This window comes from Phascolarctos cinereus, unplaced genomic scaffold (assembly GCF_003287225.1).
Source record: "Phascolarctos cinereus isolate Bilbo 61053 unplaced genomic scaffold, phaCin_HiC Scaffold_5;HRSCAF=322, whole genome shotgun sequence".
Lineage (NCBI taxonomy): Eukaryota > Metazoa > Chordata > Mammalia > Diprotodontia > Phascolarctidae > Phascolarctos > Phascolarctos cinereus.
This window is the reverse complement of record NW_027555958.1, coordinates 380,645,621-380,665,143: the sequence shown is the minus strand read 5'-3', so window position 1 is coordinate 380,665,143 and position 19,523 is coordinate 380,645,621. Positions and strand designations below refer to the sequence as shown.

The 19,523-nt window shown below is 45.3% G+C and overlaps 1 protein-coding gene across 8 annotated transcripts in view; it reads left to right on the top strand.

Annotated features, from left to right (window-relative positions):
• Window positions 1–19,523, top strand: part of PPP1R12B (protein phosphatase 1 regulatory subunit 12B) — a 255,019-nt gene that overhangs the window by 227,031 nt on the left and 8,465 nt on the right. For 3 of the 8 annotated variants that reach the window (XM_021003139.2, XM_021003135.2, XM_021003141.2), the window contains 4 exons: window positions 1,747–1,876; window positions 4,898–5,002; window positions 8,734–8,787; window positions 9,998–10,048. In XM_021003139.2, the coding sequence (XP_020858798.1) occupies window positions 1,747–1,876; window positions 4,898–5,002; window positions 8,734–8,787; window positions 9,998–10,048 (340 nt within the window). Of the gene's footprint in view, window positions 1–1,746; window positions 1,877–4,897; window positions 5,003–8,733; window positions 8,788–9,997; window positions 10,049–10,261; window positions 10,290–16,066; window positions 16,738–19,523 lie in introns of those variants that run through there. The other 5 variants (XM_021003136.2, XM_078156420.1, XM_078156419.1 and 2 more) reach the window with 5 other exon arrangements.

The window sequence follows — 19,523 nt, the reverse complement described above, 5'->3', positions numbered from 1 at the left end:
GGAGGGAGCTGGACTAGATGCCAGCTCGAAATCTAGGATCCTGTAACCCTATGTCTTATCTCCTCTAGTATATTGTTAACTTCTTGAAAACAGAGACTGTCTTATACAACCTTTTATTCACCCTGCTCCCACTTCCCCACCCCCCAGGTATCTAGCATAGTGCCTTACACATGATAAATTGGCAATAAATTTGGAAAGCTACATTTTGAGTTGCTAAAGAATTATGGAAAGAAGTAAAAAAAAAATTTCATTTCCTGATAATGTTTCGTTGAATGAATCTAATATCTAAAGGTTAACATTGATCTCAGGATGGGGATGGGGGGGGGGTTGGGGAGAGTAGTGGCATTAAGAAGCAAACATCCCAGGCCATAAGGAAGAGGAATCTGGGAAAGCTCAAGTTTCCCAGTGTTTCAAGAAAAAGATATATCGATAGTCTACCTCAAGGGAAAGCTGTTTCTTTTCCATAGTTGGTCATTGAATTCAGAAAAAGTTGGGTATAATTCCCTGCCTTGCAAATTTCTTCTAAGATGTACCAGTCTGCCCTCCCACTAGGTACTAACAAGGGAATAAGCCAAATAAAATCGATACTCTCTGCTACTCATCTGATAGGGAAGTGGCTGTTTTATGAGATAATCTTTTGTTGACTCTCTTGTCATCCCAAAGGAACATTATGGTTTAAAATGGCATCATAGATCCTTGCTTCCCCTGGCAGTCTCTTCCCGAAGTCGTCAGCTACCTTTTCTAGCTTCTTCTCAACTCCTCCTCCCAACTGTGACAATCCCCAAACATGTAGAAGCATGCACGCTTGCGCAGCCGTACTCCTTCCCAAGATGGATCCGTTTGGTGTTGAGCTTTGTGAGGCTAGGGTTTGGGTTTGGTTGGGTCGGGCTCCCCCCACCCCCAGCATTTTAGACAGTTGGCAACTTTTTAGTTTGGGGGGGTGTGAACAGTTTTATTAAGGAACAAGGTGAAGGGTGTACATCAGAATAGTAGGATCTCCACTCCCAGGTGTTATAGCTGTTATTGCTTCTAACATTCCTTCATTGGGCTTGGACTGACCAGAGATGCTAGGAACAGAAAGTCAGCACCACCCCTAACACGCTCTGAGTCTCTAGATGTTATTACTGGGTTGCTAGAAGATGTCACTCCAGCATGACAGCCTACCCATGCAATATAGAGTAAGAGGGACAGTTGTGTTTGTGATCAGGTAGCATCCCTAAATGTTTGTAGTTCAAACAAACCTATGGAGCAACTTACTCAGCAGCATAGCAACCTTCTGCCAAGCTCCACACCCTGAAACCTCAAGTCCAGATCTCCAAGTAATATGTTTCTGTTTCATTGACACTTCATTGGAATCAGATTTTGCAAGAGTCACCAGCATCCAAAAAAAACTTTTCCTTTTAAAGCTCTCTCTAGTGTGGGAAGCAACTCAAACTTAAACTAATTTGAAAAGCCCTGAAGATTCAAGTTTAGTGCACAGCTCCAAACCAAGTAGGCTCCACACTTGGCAATCTGCTACACCACCCCCCTCCCCAAATAAGCTCATGAAGCTTTGCTGTGAGGGCCATGGAATACTTGCAGTGAGAGATTAAAGGGAGAAGCAGTTTGTGGTGTTTCTGGCCAGTGCTTTTAAGTGTTCCTCAGAGGAGTGACAGGCAGCCTTTAAGCAACGACACCCCATTCCCCACTCCTTTCTTTTCTTTGTTCTCGGAATCAAGTTGTGCCTTTGCTTTTGTTTCTCTGTAGATTGGAATCAGAAGGCCTCACCACCACCGATCCCTATAGTGACCGGGCTTCAGCAAAGGCCCGCCGGGAGGCCCGGATAGCTTCTTTGACGAGTCGAGTGGAAGAGGACTGCCAAAGGGATTATAGAAAAGTAGGCTCTTTTTCAATCACTTTCCTCTTTGGGTTATGAGAACTGAGCCTCTCCAGTGAAATCTAGGTGAGCTGGAAGAGAAGGGTCAGGTCATAAAGAGTGATTTCCAGGTGCCTTAATTGGTCCCATTCAGCTCTATGTCAAATGTAGGCAGTCCCTGTCTAAACCTTTTCCGTTGTGGTGTGTGCTCTGGTGTCAGATTCGTGGGATGTCAGTTGGGATGAGGAATCAAGAAGTGTCAAGAATTGGAAGAAAGGGAGCAGCTAAGTGGCATGGTGGATAGAGCGCTGGGCCTGGAGTCAGGAGGACTTGAGTTCAATCTGATCCCAGACCAGACACGTGACACTTACTAACTGTGCGACCCTGGACAAGTCACTTAACCCCAATTGCCTAAAAATAAAAAAATAAAATAAAAAGAATTGGAAGGAAGGGAAACCAGGCATGTGTAAAATTAATACCTTGAGCATTGTCTCCTGAAGTTCCTCAGTTGGCCCTGATGTTTTGCACAAGCTTAAATGTTTTCTAAGGAGTATGAAAGAAGTAGCATGGCATAGTGGGCAGAGACTGAACTTGGAGCTAGGATCCCCCCTCAGATCCTTCCCAGCTAGGGGACCCTCTGTCTGCCCCCACCTTTTCATCTGTAAAATGGGGGTTAATAGTAACTCCCTCCCTCTCCTCTCACCCCCACCCCCATCCTTCCCTCCTGCGGTTATGGTAAAGCTCAGGTGTGAGGATAAGTACTGTCATGTGAGTATCTTTACTTTTATGATGAAAAGCAGCAGAAATGCCACTGGCAGGTGAGAGCAGGGTTTGAATTCACTTTCTCTCCAGTTCACTTGGGTTCCAGTGGTATAATTCCCAGTCCCAAAGCAGTTTGAATGACTTCTTTTTCAGGTACTTGGAGGCCAAAGATAAGGTGTTTTGTTAAAAATACTATAGCAGAGCAAAGTGATATTTTCCTTTTAACCCTTGGCTGGAATACATATACCCATGAGGCTGGTTCTGATAATCCAATAATTTTTAAATTATCTCTCCTGGATCTATTTTCCAGGTCAGTTGTTTTTCCAATGAGATATTTCACATTATTTTCTAATTTTTCATTCTTTTGGATTTGTATCTTAATTTCTCATAAAGTCACTAGCTTCCAGTTGCTCCATTCTAATTTTTAAGGAAGTATTTTCTTCAGTAGTCTTTTGGTCTTCCTTTTTCATTTGGCCAATTTTTCTTTTTAGGGCATTCTTCTCCTCATTGGCTTTTTGGGCCTCTTTTGCCATTTGGGTTAGGCTATTTTTTAAGGTGTTATTTTCTTCAGTATTTTTTTGGGTCTCCTTTAGCAAGCTGTTGACTTGTTTTTCATGATTTTCTTGCATCACTCTCATTTCTCTTCCCAGTTTTTCCTCTACTTCTCTTACTTGCTTCTCAAAATCCCTTTTGAGCTCTTCCAAGGCCTGGGACTGATTCATATTTTTCTTGGAGGCTTTGGATGTGGGAGCTTTGACTTTGTTGTCTTCTTCCGGTTGTATGTTTTGATCTTCTTTTTCACCAAAGTAAGATTCTATGGTCTGACTCTTTTTGCACTGCTTGCTCATGATCCCAGCCAATTACTTGAGTTTTAAACTCTTTGTTAAGGTACGAATCTGCTTCCAATGTAGAGAATGTACTGTCCCAAGCTTCAGGGTTTCTACAGCTGTTTTCAGAGATACTTGTGGGGACCTGTAAATTTTCAGTTCTTGAAAGGTGGTATGATAAGGGTCGAGGTGTTTACTCCTTTCCTGGCCTGTGCTCTGGTCTGTTAGTGACCACAAGCACTCTTTTCTGTCCTGAAACTGTGAAGTTTTCTTTCCACTGCCACTACAAGCTCCACCATGCCAGCACTCCTCCTCGCCTAGAACCACCGCCCAGAACTGTGACCCAGATCCACGCATGGGCAAAGCAAGAGATTCCTGCCTCAGCACTGGCAAATAGATCCCTGAAATCCACCTCTGATCAGCCACTCGATTCCCCGTCAGTCTGTCAGCTACTGCCCTGGCGCCCGCGCTCTGGAACTGGCTCTGACCTACCTCCTCTCTCAGCACCACAGAAACAGACTTTTTCCACTGACCTTCTAAGTTGTCTTTGGTGTTCATGGGTTGAGAGGTTTAGAAGCCATCACAGCTGCCCGGGATTCAGTCCTCTGAGTCCTGCTCCAGGTTCATTGCGGCTTACATGCCCATGCCACACTGTGCTCCTCTCCCCTCCCAGCAATATACCTTTCTGATCAACCATCCAGGTTGTCTTGGGCTGGAAATTTGCTTCACTCTGTCTTTTTGTGGGTTCTGTTGCTTTAGAATTTGTTTAGAGCCATTTTTTATAGGTATTTGGAGGGGTTTGGGAGAGAGCTCAAGCAAGTTACTGCTTTCACTCTGCCATCTTGGCTCTGCCCCCTGAGGCTAGTTCTGAAATATTCTCTTTGATATAGGCACATAAGGGTTATTTGTACTAGGAGATTCAAATGTTCTAGAAAGAAGCAAAAGAAAGATTTTTATTCAGAATTGATTTTTTTTGTTAGCTGCGTCTGGAAAAAGGAAGGAAGGAAGGAGTGCCAGGCAGTGTACTTTAAAAAAAAATTGATGTTTGGTTGATGTTAGGACATCATCTGTGCTTTCCTGTATGTTCATCATCTGGGTCTCTATTACTTTCAAAAAGAAAAAACTTCCATCTTTTCTGTCACTTGGAGTATTTCATTCTCTCCTGTGTATTTCTGGCAGAGACAATATGGCCTAGTGGACAAGAGACCTGGCCTTGGTGTCAAGACCCAGGTTCAAGTACTGCCTCTGACACAAGCTTGCTATATGATGTTGGGCAAGTCCCTGGGAGGGCCCCTGGCCCTCCCCAAAGTTGCATGTTTCAGAGAAGGGATTGGTTTACATAATTTTCTCATCTGGAATTGGCTCTGCTGGTGGAATTAGGGTTCCGCTGCCCCTTCTCCTCCCAACAGTGCTAATGAGTGGGTGATCAGGTGCTCTCTTTTTCTTCCCCAAGCTCTATGAGAGTGCCCTGACAGAAAACCAGAAGCTGAAAACCAAACTGCAGGAGGCTCAGCGGGAGCTGGTGGACGTCAAATCTAAATTGGAAAAGGTGGCCCAGGTGAGGTTGTGAGGGAGAGGAGTACAAGGCCTCAGATCAATGGGAGGGGTGGAGGATAAGCCACAGAAATCTTTGTCTGCTGTCAGGGCTTACTTACTACTTTGCCTAAAATGGAAAAATGAAATGTTGAGCAAATATCTCCTGATTATCCACATTGCCGAGGACTGATTCTTGCTTTGGCCGCTCTCTGCACTGCCCAGTTGGTTCTGTCTGCTTTCAGCGTCATCCTGTTGGTGACTCATCCTCCAGCTACCTTCTCACTCTATATTTCAGAGAGGCTGAGGCCCAGATATAAGCGATGTTTTCAGCCAAGGTCATATAGCACATTGAGAGCTGAGACCATGAGTGCTGTGAGGCCCTTTTGTCCTGAATCCAAAGCTGAGGTGCTCTCCAGTAGGCTACGCAGCCCGCTGTCATCTCAGCCATCACTGTCTAGGAACAAGGATCTTTAATGGCTAGAAGACTGAGTAAACCACTCTTCTGTTACAGCTAAGCCTGGTTTAATTAGATGATGCTTTTAAAAGGTGCTGGAGGTAATAACCTCATTCCCAGTGAAACAAACCCTGCAGCTGAAAGCTGAAGCATGTGCTTAGTTTATTGTGGAGTTAACGGGAAACCTATCGAGTTACTGCCCTCCCTGAAATGTCAAGAGTCTAAGGATTTGGAAAAGTGAACTGATTTTAAAATGAATCAAGAAGATGAAAAAATAAAACTAAGAAATGGGCTTGTTCAGTCTGGACATGAGAGTGAAGAGCAGTGATCAGAACCCCACAGTATGTATTGCTAGATGGCAGGGGTTGGTTTTTATTAAGTTCTCACTCAGCTCATTGCTTGCCGCAGTGTAAGGTAAGGTAAGGTAAGGGATAGAAAAAGCTCAAGAAGGCCGAGTGGCACTGCAGCAGTTTGGCCATAGCACCTTGGCCACTGACAAATAGAGGGAGGCTACCTGCTCCCAGGAAATGCTCCCACAGCCCTCAGACGAGAGCAGAGGCTTGGATTTTCCTGGCTGGAGTACAGGTTTCTGACTGATAGACTCTGCTTGTCAGAGATCCTGCCCCAGCACAAGCAGAGAGTGGAGTTTAATGGTAATTCAAACTCAAAGGAAAAGCTTAAACCTCACAGTGGAGGGACCCAACTTCCCCTTTTTCATTTCTTCTTCTTCCAAAGACATGAAAGATAGCACTTCTTAGGGTCTTTGGGTGTTCTTAGCTTCTCCAGCCTGTGTTCCACATCTGGCAAGCTGTCTAGCCAGCATCCCGTGTTGACTTACAAGGTGGGTGCTGTAAAGAGCCTCACCCTGTCTGATTCCTGGGAGAAAGCCCATATTCTTTGATGTACTACTTATGGGGGAGGAAGTGGGGGGAAGGGTGAGTACAGCTACTGTTGCCAGCTGCACCCAAGGATTGAAATTCTGGGGAGACCATGAAATTATGAACTCTCTTCTTGTGTGATTTTTCCAAACATGGAATTTTTTAAAAATAGTGTTTGCCATTTTCTAAGGGAACTGGCATCCCATGATGAAGGATCTGACAGCCCTATATCCATTCATTCAACAAACAGTTGAGCACCATTTCTATGCTAGGCACTGTACCAGGTGCTGGAGATACAGATAGAGAGAAAATGAAATACAAAGTAACTTCCAGGAAAAAAAAAAACCTTGACACCTGGGGGAATCAGGTTGGACTTTGTGTAAGAGGTGACACGAGCTGAGATTTGAAAGAAGCCCAGGATTCTAAGAGGTGGAGGGGAAGAGGGAGGGCATCTCAGGCATGGGAGACTGCTCATGCGAGGCAGGAGATGGAGTGCCATTTGTGGGGAGCAGCGGGCAGGCCCAGTGGGGCTGGAGCACAGAATGTGTGCAGGGAGAGTCGAGTGTGAAAAGCCTAGAGAGGAAGGCTGGGATTGGAAAGGGGAGGGCCTCAAAAGCAAAGCAGAGAAGTTCATATTTTATACTAGAGGCACGACAAAGCCACTGTCACTTCTTGGGAAGGTGAGTGTCAGGGTCAGATCCTACTTTGGGAATATCAGCTTGGCAGCTGTGGGGAGAATAAAGAGGAAGAGACTAAAGGCTGGGAGAACTGATGGGAGGTCACTGTAGCGGTCCAGGCAAGAGGTGATCAAGGCCTCAGTCGGGCGGTGCAGCCGTGTGAGTGGGGAAAAGAGGGTGGTTATGAGATATGGAGGCCAAATTAACAAGTCTTGGCAACTGGTGGGATGTGAAGCATGAGTATGAAAGAAGGGCCGAGGATGACTGAGACTGAGCCTGAGTGTCAGAGACATGGCATGTCCCAGACGGAAGGGAAAGTTAGGAAAAGAGGTGAGTTTGGGAGCAAGGATAATGAGCTCTGGTTTGGGTGCAGGCCTCGTGCTTCAGAGAGGGATTGCATATTTGTGTGCACGTAAAAGGAGAGATTGCCATCATCACACATATGGCAGTGTTATCTAACACACCTGTTCTTGATTGAAAATCAAAGAGAATAAAATCATGGAATACTTTTCCTTTGCAAAAAAGTAGCTTCAAAATGCTAAATGACTGTATCTCATAAGATAGCATCTACGGCATCTTTAGAAACTTGGGAAAGTGAGAATTCAGATCAGAGCATGTCAGAGTTGGACTGGACCCTAGAAATCATCTTGTGTACAGATGAGAGGAAGGGAAGGGCTCACTTCCCAAAGAAAGGCCCGGAGAAGGGAAATGACTATAGCATGCTGGTCAGTGGCAAGGCCGGGACTAGAATCTGGCTCTTACAACTCCACTTCCAGTGTTCTTTCTACTTCACAAAATATGCCTTACTAAGCAAATGCAGGAGAAAAGATCCACTTCTGCTCTCCCTTCATCTTCCTTCCCAGGAAGGATCTGATGAAGGGATAGAGGTAAAAAGCAGGGAGCCAGGACTTTCAAACTAGAAAGTAAGAGCTCAAGATGGGAGTCAGGCTTCTGAGTCTTGCTGTAAAAGTATGGACGGCTCTTGGAGTTCCTGCCTAGCAACAGCATAACCACCATCTTGCTTAAGTGCTGCCTGTGCGCCATCCAGGAGTAAAGTCAATTAACGATTTTATTTTTGTGGACCACCAATATAGAAGACACCTTATGAGGTTCAGTGGCCCAAAAGGGAACTTGAAACTTTATTTAGTCCATTCCCTGACCCCCAACTAGACATTCCTCCAATCTAAGGATGTCCCATTTTGTTTGCCAGAAATTCAGTTCTTGTTCTTCTTAAGCCACTTGCATGCTGTGCTTTCGGGTGATCTAAAGTGCCCTTGGATGCTAGAAGCAAGGGGCTTAGGAAAGGGACTGTTTGGGGGAAGAAGAAACTTCAAAGTGGTTTTCTCATTTTGAGATTCACAACGTCCCATCCTATAAAACACAGGTGGAGAGTTGGGAAAGACAGCCAGGTGTCAAGGATGGGGAGGTGCTGAAATAAAGAAGGAAAGAGATGGCTCCTGCTGCTGGCTGTTCATCCTCCCTTCACACTAACATGCCCCTGGGAACCCAGACAAACCCAGTTGAGGGGAGGAGGGGGCAGCTGACTCAGAGACCTGTTGTATTGGGCTGACCCTCTGTCGGTCCATCTCAGTATAACAGGTGGGGGACTCCTGGGGCGGGGAACCTCTGAAGCACTGCTTTCTGTCTGTGAATGTCAGGCTGAGGATGGCAGGGAGGGTAGACTGGGCTTTCTGTATGTCCTAGACTTTCAACAGTAATATCTGGGTTTTTTCATTGGTGCCAGCAGAAACAAGAAAAAACCTCTGACCGATCAACAATGCTGGAGGTGGAGAAAAGGGTACGTGTGTTCCTCTTTCCCCTCTGCTCCATCTCTGTTTCTCTTTTTACTCTCCTTGGCTTTGTTGTTCTTGCCAATGGAAAAAGTTCATCTTAAAAAGGCATTATTAGTACGGCCACATTCTATCCCCAGCTTCATGAAAAATTCTTTTTGCCTGAGTTTAATTTCTAATCCTTTTGAGATCCCAGATGGCTGATCCTTTCCCTTTGTTCCATTCTTGGTCATCTCATACTGACCCTGCTTCCAGGCTCCACTGTGCCACGTCATCCCGTAAAACATGCATTTCAGTTTAGTTGAAAATCATCATATGCACACACCCCCCACCAAAGTTTCTAGACCCCTCCAGGCCCCAGCCGCAGAAGAGAGGTGCTCATCCGGGAGGTGACGTGAGCCAGCAGAGATCTCCACTGACTGAAGAATCTCTGGTTCTCTGCTAGCTGAGGCCCTTGCCTAAAAGGTTTGAGGATATTCCTCGGGCTTGACCTGTCTCTACTAAGAGACCTGAATTGTGATTGACTTGAATACATGAGCTCAGCTAGGTTTTGACTGTGTCTTTCTGTCTAGCTCTCCCATTACTTTATGTTTGAAAACTAGCTAAGTTATACATTCTGTTCCCCTTATAGGCAAACCTCTTTGAGTTTCCATCTGATCTATCCCAGTGAGGGTCCCTTTACTGGGACTAGTAGGGATTAGTCTTCAGAATAAAAAGAAACAACATAGTTGGGATGGGGGTGAGGTGATCTATCCAGGGCAATCTATACTTGTTCCCCATCATGAGGGACACTGACTCGGAGAATGTGTGGGAGGAGCTTTACTGAGGTGGGTAAAAGGAAAAACTAGGTGTTGGTCACTTGAAGTCATTTTAAATTTGAAGAAATTTTTGACATATATACTGTGGCCTAGGATGACTTGGTACTGTTCTAGTGGTATTTTTTATGCTATTTCCCTGTGCAGTCCTCTGCTGTTCCATTATGGAATTTGGATAATGTGGTCTTCCTCAGGGAAGTAGCCCTATCCCCAATGGTAAGCTCTACCATAGAACCCCAAACCTGGGATATAAGTGTGCCCAAACCAAAAAAAGGTGAACCCTTTGGGTGGGAGCTAAAGAAAGCTGCTGTTTACAGGTTACACAGCTACCTCTAAAAGGCCAGCTGAAAGAAAGCACAGTTTGACTCCCTCCTAAAACACACTCACGGTTTTTTTGAAACAGGAGAGGAGAGCCCTGGAGCGGAAAATGTCAGAAATGGAGGAGGAGATGAAGGTACAGAAGATTTTATTTTGTTTTTGCTACTCTGTGTCTGATTTTTGAACGCTTAACAGATTTGAGTCGTTTACTCATCACCCTTGAGAAAGATCTACTGAGGTAAGGAGGCAGTTCCTCCCTTCAGGACACTTTACAGAGACTTGTCAAACCACACTCACTATGGCCACCCCCTAAGTGCATCTTGGAACTAATGCTGCCTTTATTTTGAAGGGGTGACTCCTGCAGGCTGGAGAAAGACGTGAGTTGAAATTTAAGGCTCCATAACAAATCGCTTCACCCTCACAGGACTGGGCAGTAGGACCGGGGCTGGTCTTCTGACTCAGTGTGGCCGCATGTTCCAAGCCTGGTAGAGGCCATGGGCTTTCCCCACATCCCCTTCCCCATTTCAGCACACTGCTACAGGAAGCACAGAAGAGGCATTCTGAAACAGAGTGGAGATGGATTCCCATATTGATTTCCTGTCCTAGACCATTTCCCTGAAATATTCAGGAATGCTTGGCCGTCTCCCCATGCAGCAAGCTCAGGCCACCAGAAACACTTCTCAGCTTTCCCACATCTTCCCTTTGTCCTTCCTTCTCCTTCCCTGTTTGCCACATGGCCATCGGCCACTCTGATGGAGAGTTGTCCTTCTGGGCTTTTTTGAGCTCTAGAGGCTGGCATACTGCCCTATAAGGGCATCACTGCTCCAGGGAAGGAGGATGTAAGAAGCCCCTAAGATTTGGTTTGGGGGATGCCTGGCCCCACAGTATGCTGCATGTCCTCAGCCTCCCAGTGCTTGGCTTTGTTCTGTCTCCATTTATTTTCTTACTGATTATGATACCAAGAGGCAGCTTTCTGGAGCACAGGTTTTCTTCGCTTGGAGAACAGGAATATTGAGCTAGAAAAATGGAGGCTCTTTGGATCTGTCAAGGTGAATGAGCAGATAACCCCACGGGCAGAGTATCTGCTTAACCTTTCAGGACGCTGGAGCAGGAATAAGGATAGCTCCCATTCCTCAAAGTGATGTCGAGCAGTTAGTGACTGTGGTCATCTCTACTTTACAGATGACTAAACTGAGGCAGAGAAGCTGCACAGCTCGTGGGTGCTAGAGCCAAAACTCGGACCTGAGTCTTCTGGCTTCAAGTTCTTTGCTCTTTGCACAAAATCACTCTGCCTGTCAATTCACTGAATGGTTCTTGGTCAATCTGAGGGCTCCTCTGGCCCTGGATCACAGCTTATTTACCAGCCCCATGCTCTGGCAGGGACAAACTCTTGTTTCTATCTCCCCTGGCCTGTGACATCCACAATACCCAGACTCAATCTCACCTATAACCACTTAGGTCTCAGACAGATCCACAGAGGGCCGCACTGAGTCTTCTTAGTGACACAGAGCAATAGGACACTAAAATAATAATTAGCCCCTTTAAGATGATTGCGTCCGTGTGTCACCACAAGATCAGACCTGTGTTCCCAGAACCACTGTTTCCATTCAGGAACTCTATGGTGTCAGGGCTGGGGCATCCGTACCTGTGATGAATGGGCCTCCTCCGTCACGCGGGGGCCCCTGTGCTCTACCTGTGTTTGAAACACCCTGAGCTGTGCCAGCTGTACCCCGTTGTTAGGGAGCAAGGTTTTTTCCCTGTTTGTTTTTTTCCTTTCTGTTGTCAAGTGTTGAATTAGAACATTTAAATGGGGTCAAATGCTGGTGCCCTCTGAGGAGTACCCTAGGGGCAGGGAGCAGCCCACTCAAGTCTAGTGCTTGTAGATTTCCAGTCACATGTACTCATTCCCACACAGAAAGGACCTGGAATTAGAAGCCTTGCTGTTCCCACACAGATAATGGCCCGAATTTAGAATAAGCCCACAGGGTCAGGCAGGTGGGTAGGGACTGAGGGGCTGTGGCCCATGCAGTCCCCCTGGACGAATAGCCTTATATGATGCTCTAATTGAAGAGGTCAGCATAACAGGAGTGCAGTCAGCAGGTGTGGGAGGGAGCCCATTTAGCAATGCATTTACCCTAATTCTGTGCAACAAGATTGTGGTTTGGACGCTTGCTCTGGGCCCTGCTTTCCCAACAGGCTGACTAAAATAGGCAGCTTGTTCCTTTGCGCTCTCCCCAGAGATTGTACAGGGAAAGACCTTCTCTCCCATGAATTAGAAGAGAGCCTGGAGAAAATCTTTGCTCTCTTTATAACCCTGAAGGGCTTGAAATTTACACATGTGTTTATAGATAAATATATACATAAATGTAGATACATAGACATACACACAAAAATCTTAAATAACCAAATGTAGCCTTAGGGTGAGTGTGCGGTTTGTTTCTAAACCAATTATCAAATCTGTTTGAAATGGAATTACCAGATAAGGGGGTGGGATGGGGAAGAAAAAAGAAGGGAAGGGAATAAGCACTTATATAGTATATCCTGTGCCAGAACTGTGCTAAACACTTAACAGGTATTATCTCATTGATCCTCACAACAACCCTACCTGGGAGGTGGGTGCGATTCTAATCCCCATTTTACAGTTGAGGAAACTGAGGCAGGCATGGGTTAAATGGCTTGCCCAAAGTTACACAGCTTGGTAAGTGTCTGAAGCTGGATTTGAGCTCAGGGCTTCTTGACTCCAAGCTTGGTGCTTTATCCTCTGTGTGTGAGATTTCCATGAGTCTTGACAAAGATCGAGGTATCTTGCTCAAAATCTCCAGACTCTTCTTTGCTAAGAACCTAGAGAAAAGAAAATCCTACTGGCAAACCAAGAAAACTTTAAGCCTCCCCATAGAGGAAGGGGGATGCCCTGATTTTTCTGACATTCCTGAAGGTGCTGCCGTCATATTGTCAAGATGTGTTTCTTTATGGCCATGGTGCTGGGTTTAGCGTTAGGCCAAAAAACAGTTTTTAAAGTCCAGACATACAACTGGTCTTGTTCCTCTCCTAAGAGAGCCCGAGAAAGTTCATAGGATCGTAGATCTAAAGCTGTAAGGGACCTTCGAAGCCATCAAGTTCAACCCTCTCATTTTACAGTTCAGTAAACTGAGGCCTAGTGAGGTTAAATGACCTGCCTAGAGTCTACAGCTAGTAAGCATCTGAAGAAAGATTTGAATCCTGGCCTACCTGACTCTGAGTCCAATGCCTTTATTTTTTTTCATTAACTATTGAAACTGTTCTTCAAAGTGACAATAATGGCTAATGTTGGACCCCCAGCCCTTTCAACATCAGAGAAGAATAGATAGCCAAAGAGGAGATGTCTGGGTCACCAAGTGCATGCAGTTCCATTCCTCCCTTTAAGAGACACAAGACTTTTTTTTTTTGGTCAGAGCAGGAACCCAGCCATGCCCATGACTAATGAACAGACATTTCCAGTTTCTAAGCATACATCTAAGCCTCCTAAGACAAGTCAGTGGGAGAAAAATATTAAAATTGTTCAAGATTGTACCGTCAAGGTACAACTTTTGCTCAAAGACAATGGGAAGAAACAGTAGCTGTCTCTTAAACTGCGCCTAATGGGGTGAAAAGGCATCATTTCTATGAGCCAGGGATAGAAAATCAAGGGGAAAGAGGCATACGCTGCGCATTTCACACATTAGAATGTAGGTCTGGTCTGTTGTGACCTCGACTGAACTATTGCTGACCATAATTTAGAAAGGTAAGTGACTCATTCCTTTAGGAATCATTACTTAGATTCTGGCCTGAGTTAGGGCTGGGACCGGCCTTTTCAAGCAAGTTTGCATGTCTGCCTAAGCGGTGCTAGAGCATTTTTATTGCAGTGTACCAACAATGAATTGATTGGTTTTCTGCCCTGCGCTGATATGCTTCTTTCAAGGGATTGGCACCTACCTTCTTTCCTTCTTCTCCCCTACCCACCCCGCTCCATCCAGTACTGCCAAAGAATGACTGATCTTAAATTGGTTTATTCCGCTTGTTTTAGACATGTCTCCAGCCTGAACCCATACAAGCCTGGCCTCTTTTCAGCTCCACTCTGCATTTTGTCTCCATTCCCTTCTCCCCCTCCTCCTCCTTCCTAGCTCCCAATCACCCACCCCTGGTGCTGCTTCTGTTAGAACATTCAACTAGATCCTCCCTTATTTGAGTCTCTCTTTCCCTTGCTTTTGACTGCGTCTCACTCTGCAAATACCCACACGCTGAACTAGGGATTTTGTATAATTCAAGACATTAGCGTGTGAGCAGGGACCACTTGGTACAAGGATGTTGATTGTGCCTCATGCTCAACAAACATTGAAGAATTGAAGCAGGGAATTTTCCACTGGTTCTTAGATTCAACCCTTATTCCTTCCCTCTTAATTCCTTACACGGCACCTCATGAATACCCTTCTTGTGCCCCCTGCTGAATTGCTTGAAGTGAGTGAAAAGGCTAGCCCAGGCCCCACCATCCTTTTGATCCCCCAGTCATTTGGCTGCCCTGCCTTCCCCTTCAGGATAACTAGTTTCCCTGTTTGGGGAAAGGGATGTTCGGCAGTTATGTCTGTGTGTCTCTTCCCCTTACTGTATTTCTTATTCCCCAGTGTCTTTTTATTCTCCCTCTTCTTCACCCCTGAATAATTGTCATTCTACTAATCTTTCATTTAATTCATTCACCTGTGCTGGTTCTAGGCAGACTTCTCTCTCATTCTCTTCCCTATGTTTTCCAGTACTTGTTGTAACCTTAACAGATGTATGCCTGCTCATCTATTATTGCTCTATTTGCATAGCAAAAGCATTCACCTACTTACCAAGAGCTGATAGGCCAGGGCTAGAACAGCTTTCCACATTACCTAGGACAAATAATTGTATAGGCCACGTTCATTGTATTAAATGCTAGCATTGGTTGGTGGGCTTTTGTTGCAGTTGTTTGTGGCCCTTAGGTAACTGGTAAGAATTTTGTGGACTGGGAAGATGTTGACTCCCTAAACAAAAATATCCTAAGTACTGGTTTGGAACCAAGGTGAAAAACTGCATTTCCTCCCATGTGACTCAACCAGTGGCTTCCTAGAATAATACATCTGGCAGCATTGTCTCAGAAGAGACCCAGAATAGAAGGAAGAAACAGAAACCTGTAGTTAACATAACTTCAGGCGCCATCCTAGGTCATAGCCCCTAGGGATGCCCTTGTTACTTATGTCAGCCAGTGCTGTTACTCTATTATTACTAAATATTCAAAAATGCTATAAAATGTGACCATATTTTCCAGAGCATCCGTATCTTTGCAAATTTCTTTAATAAGCACCAAGCCTCTGCATGAGTGGGGAGCACCATTAGCCGTTAATTTAGTGATGCAGATAATTACACAATAGGTCAGTGGCAGTTTAATTGCTCTTAAAGCCTGGACAGAGCTTTCTGGGCTTCAGGATAGAACTGGCTGTGTTAATTTTGGTTCCCACAAAGAAGGTTGGAGAACTACCTAGAGAAGTATATTATATCTCCTTTCCACCAATCTGCCCATGGCTCTGTATACAAAATGAACCTTCATGCCACAGACCTCTTTTTCCCCCCCACAGTAAAGAATTCAGAGGGGAAAGAATAGAACAAAGAGAGAAAACAGGATGATCGCAAAAGAAAAAGAAAGAGAGGAAAAGAAATAGCAGTAATTTCAGTTAGGCATAGGCAGAGTATTTAGTCTGGATATAAAGCCCCCTTTGTTGGGTCCAGATGTGGATGAAGGAAGATCTGAGTAGGGAGAGAGTGTATAGTCAGGTTAACTTAACCTGTAAATCCTGCAGAAAGCCTGAGAGCCACACAGTGGGGCTACTGTTCAGAACCAGTCAGATGTACTTCTTGAGGTGGTCACTAGTTCTATTAAAGGAGCCAGTCTTCATTTGTTTAGGGCTTAGCTAAGACTCACTTGGCTCAGCTCTGATCTCTCTAGCTTTCTACTCCGTCATTCCATTCCCATTTGCTCTCCTTCCAGCCATTTTCCTCTTTTCCTTTCCTTTCTTGCATGCAAACTAAAAAACCAAAAAGTCACATGATTTCCTTGTCCTACTTTTTATCTCCTTTGGTCTGTTTGTCTGTCTCTGTCCCCTCCATGTCTCATTCTCTGCAGAACCTCCACCAGCTTAAACAGATTCAAACCCTGAAGCAGATGAACGAACAGCTGCAGGCTGAGAACAGGGCCCTGACCCGGGTGGTGGCCAGACTCTCAGTGTCCATCGAGTCCTCGGAGACCCAAGAGCTCTAGCTCTACCCTTTCCTCTCCACCTCACCTCCCTCCTCCACCACTCCAGGCAGGTTTACTCTTCTTGTTGGTCTGGGGGCTCATTGCACAGCCCTGTGACATTGGAGCTTCTATATACTGATGCCTAGTAAATACTGGTAATCTGGGAACAGAAGGGGCCATGAGAAGGAGCAAGAAGTGGGCTAATAGAAAACCAAGTAAAATGGTAGCATAGACCCAGCAAGACTGGCTTGTGTTTGAACTGAGTGGTAAGGTCAGCACAAGAGCACTTTCTCCTGGAAATCAAAAAGATTTATGGAAGGATATGCACCCAATCTATCCCATCCACATGCATAGGCATAAATGCATGTCTGTGCACATGCCTGCGTGAACACATACACACACACACACACACACACACCACCCTTTAATTGCGGTAGGGCTCCTGCATTAGTATTGGGATGGCTCTCCAGTGAGTAGTGGCCTAGAGAAAAGACCAGGTTTCCGGCCCTCAAAGAGGTGGATTTAGACCCACCCACCCACCCCCCAACAAGTACCAGAATTTCTCTTTAATGGTCTAAGTGACCGTGTATTGTTCCAAAATGAACCAGATTCTTTAAACCCACTAAGGGCCATTGGTGGTATGGGGTAAGGGTGGGCTGGAGCTAGGGGTGCAAATGTCCTAGCACCTCCTTCCGCACCCTTTAGCCAATCCCATTCAGGCAGAAGTGGACCAGAGTGAAGAATGCAATGCACTAGCGCATTCCATCAGCTCAACCTTTGTTTTCTTTGCAAGGGGCCACTGCTTACATCTCATCCCCATTCCAGATCTCTCAGGATTCGTCTGAATCTAGATCTAGATTCTAGAAAAGTAAGTCTAGATAAGTAAGATCCTCCATAAACCACTCCTTTTAGGGGCCTCATCTTTGCAGAAGAGTTGATGTTGATGACCAGTGGAGTAAAAAGCAGTAGCTTAGCACCTCATTGGTGACTAGTAAAACTGGAAGACACAAGGACTCATTTTTTCACATCCCAGGATGATGTGATAGGATCCCTGCTGCCAAAAAACATCCTTACTCAGAAAAGAGATTTTCATTTTTGTCACTAATACAGTTAAACCCGGTTGGGGCCATTCTTTTGCCTTCTTCCATTTGCTTTTGCCATCAGGGTCAGTGGCTAGCAAATAATACCCACTACATCTGAAGCACCCAAATTATCCCAAGGGCTAAGCTAGTGTTTTTTTGTGAGAGACCATTACAGATAGAAAGAAACTGAAAGAGAAGTGTACCCGGCCCAGCCTTGAGTTGCCTAGTCACCCTCCTGAAGTATCCAGCTCCCTGCTAAGGCTCCACATAACATGTCTAGTGCCAAGGCGCAGTAAACCTCAGGGTATTGAGTACAGTTGGCGAGCATGGATCCCAGGAGGAATGTCGAGGGTTTTCCCGCTTGTATTTAAGCTGCTACAAGGCAAGGGACAGAGCTAGTTCTCTCATTTCCAGGGGTTGCTCTGTGTATCTATTAGCTTATACAAACTGGCTCAGACAATCCTATTCAGAAAGTGGCTCCCATATGCCATCACCATGGCCAAAGACTAAAGTTCAGTCTCCTTCTTTCACTGCACTGCTAAAAGTTAATTTCATTTCATAAGCACTTCTGTCATGTCCAGTGCACCCTGCTAGACCCAGGTGGATATACAAAGACAAGCCAGTTTACTGAGAGCCATTTACCAACCTTATAGAAGAAGCTACTACAGGGCTTATAATAACCAGTGAGGGCAGCACACCATCCTTGTCAGTCATGGGTAGAACTCCTCCAGAGCACAGCATCATTCACTGCTCAGCAGCTGTGCTGAGAAGAGCTGTCATGGGGGAGAAGCCAAGTTGGTGCAGTGATACCCTGTTCGGTTGACATTTACTCCCTTCTCCACGCCCTTTGTGGGCCATGGGCCCAGGAGATAGAAGCCATGATTACATAGATTTAGTTCTGGAAGGGACCCTAGAATCCCTGAGTCCAGCCCCCTCATTTTACTGATGAGGAAGCTGAATCCCAAGATGGTTAAGTGACTTGCCTAGGGTCACACCACTAGTAAGTGGTTGAGATGGGATTCAAGCCCAGATATCCTGACTCCCAAGTCCAATGCCACATATTACCTCCCCACTACCTCAAGTCTGCATCCTGCAGGAAACTGGCTCCTCTGTCTTCTGAACACTTTGAGATGTGAGAGGAGACAGAAACAGTTCAGGGATGATGCATGAGTGCCACATTCTCTGCAGTGGTCCCATCCCTTAACTTTGCAGCAAATAAAACCTGCAGTGTTTTCTCATTATCTTACTCCTGGGCAGGAGCTTGTGACAGTACTTGAAAAAAAATGTATTTTTACTTTTTTTTCCCCTTTGCCTTAAGTGTCTTCATACAAGTATCCAAACATCTCAAAAAAGCATTGTTCTCCTCTCCTGTCTCTTAAAAACGAAATTGGGAGAGACCAAGGGGCCGTATTTTTTTCTCCATTCCTGGATTCCAGTTCTTGTCCTTAAGCACATCACACCTTTGGATGTCAGTTGTAGTATTTTGCAGCTTGGAAACAAGGGTGGGGGTGGACAGAGAGAAGAAAAAGAAAACTTGGGTTCCTGATGTGGAAATAAATCACTGAGGCTTGGCAGATTGTGCATTAAAAGATACACAGCACGCACACACACACACACACACACACACACCCATCCAGCTTGGCTCTGATTGGATGAACAGCTAGCAGTATAGTATAGTTCACCGCCATCTGTAGCTTCTCTGTAGAATCCCACAACGCAGGGACTTCTTTCAAAGTCACTGAGAGTTTGGCCGCCAGGACCCTAGAATGAGACATTAGGGAGCAGCAGGTGGGAAGGTTTAAAGGTACAAGACCATCCTACAACAGAGCTGTGGAGCTGATTGTTTTAGAAACATGCTTAGAACGAGAGTCTGAACACCAGACTCTGGCTGGTAAGATATCCCGGCCAAGTAGCAAAGGTACAGAAATGAATGGCAGCCAGGTCTGCTCGTAGTTGGGTTTAGACAAAACAGGAGAGTAGGATTGTATTTTTTTAAAAGAATGTTATCAGAATGAGAATATTTCACTAAAAAAAAATTTCCAAATTCTCAGGTAGTATCTGACCAACTTTGCTCAAGGAAGAACTCAAAAATGATGATGATCTCTCGAATCTGTAAAGTGTTTCATTTTTTAAAAGCACATTCACATCTGTTACCTCATTTGATCCTTACAATGTCTTGAGGAAGTAGATACTATAGGGATTCTTCTCCTCAGGGAACTAAAGTAAGTGAAGTGGCTCATCCAGATCACAGCGATAGAGAG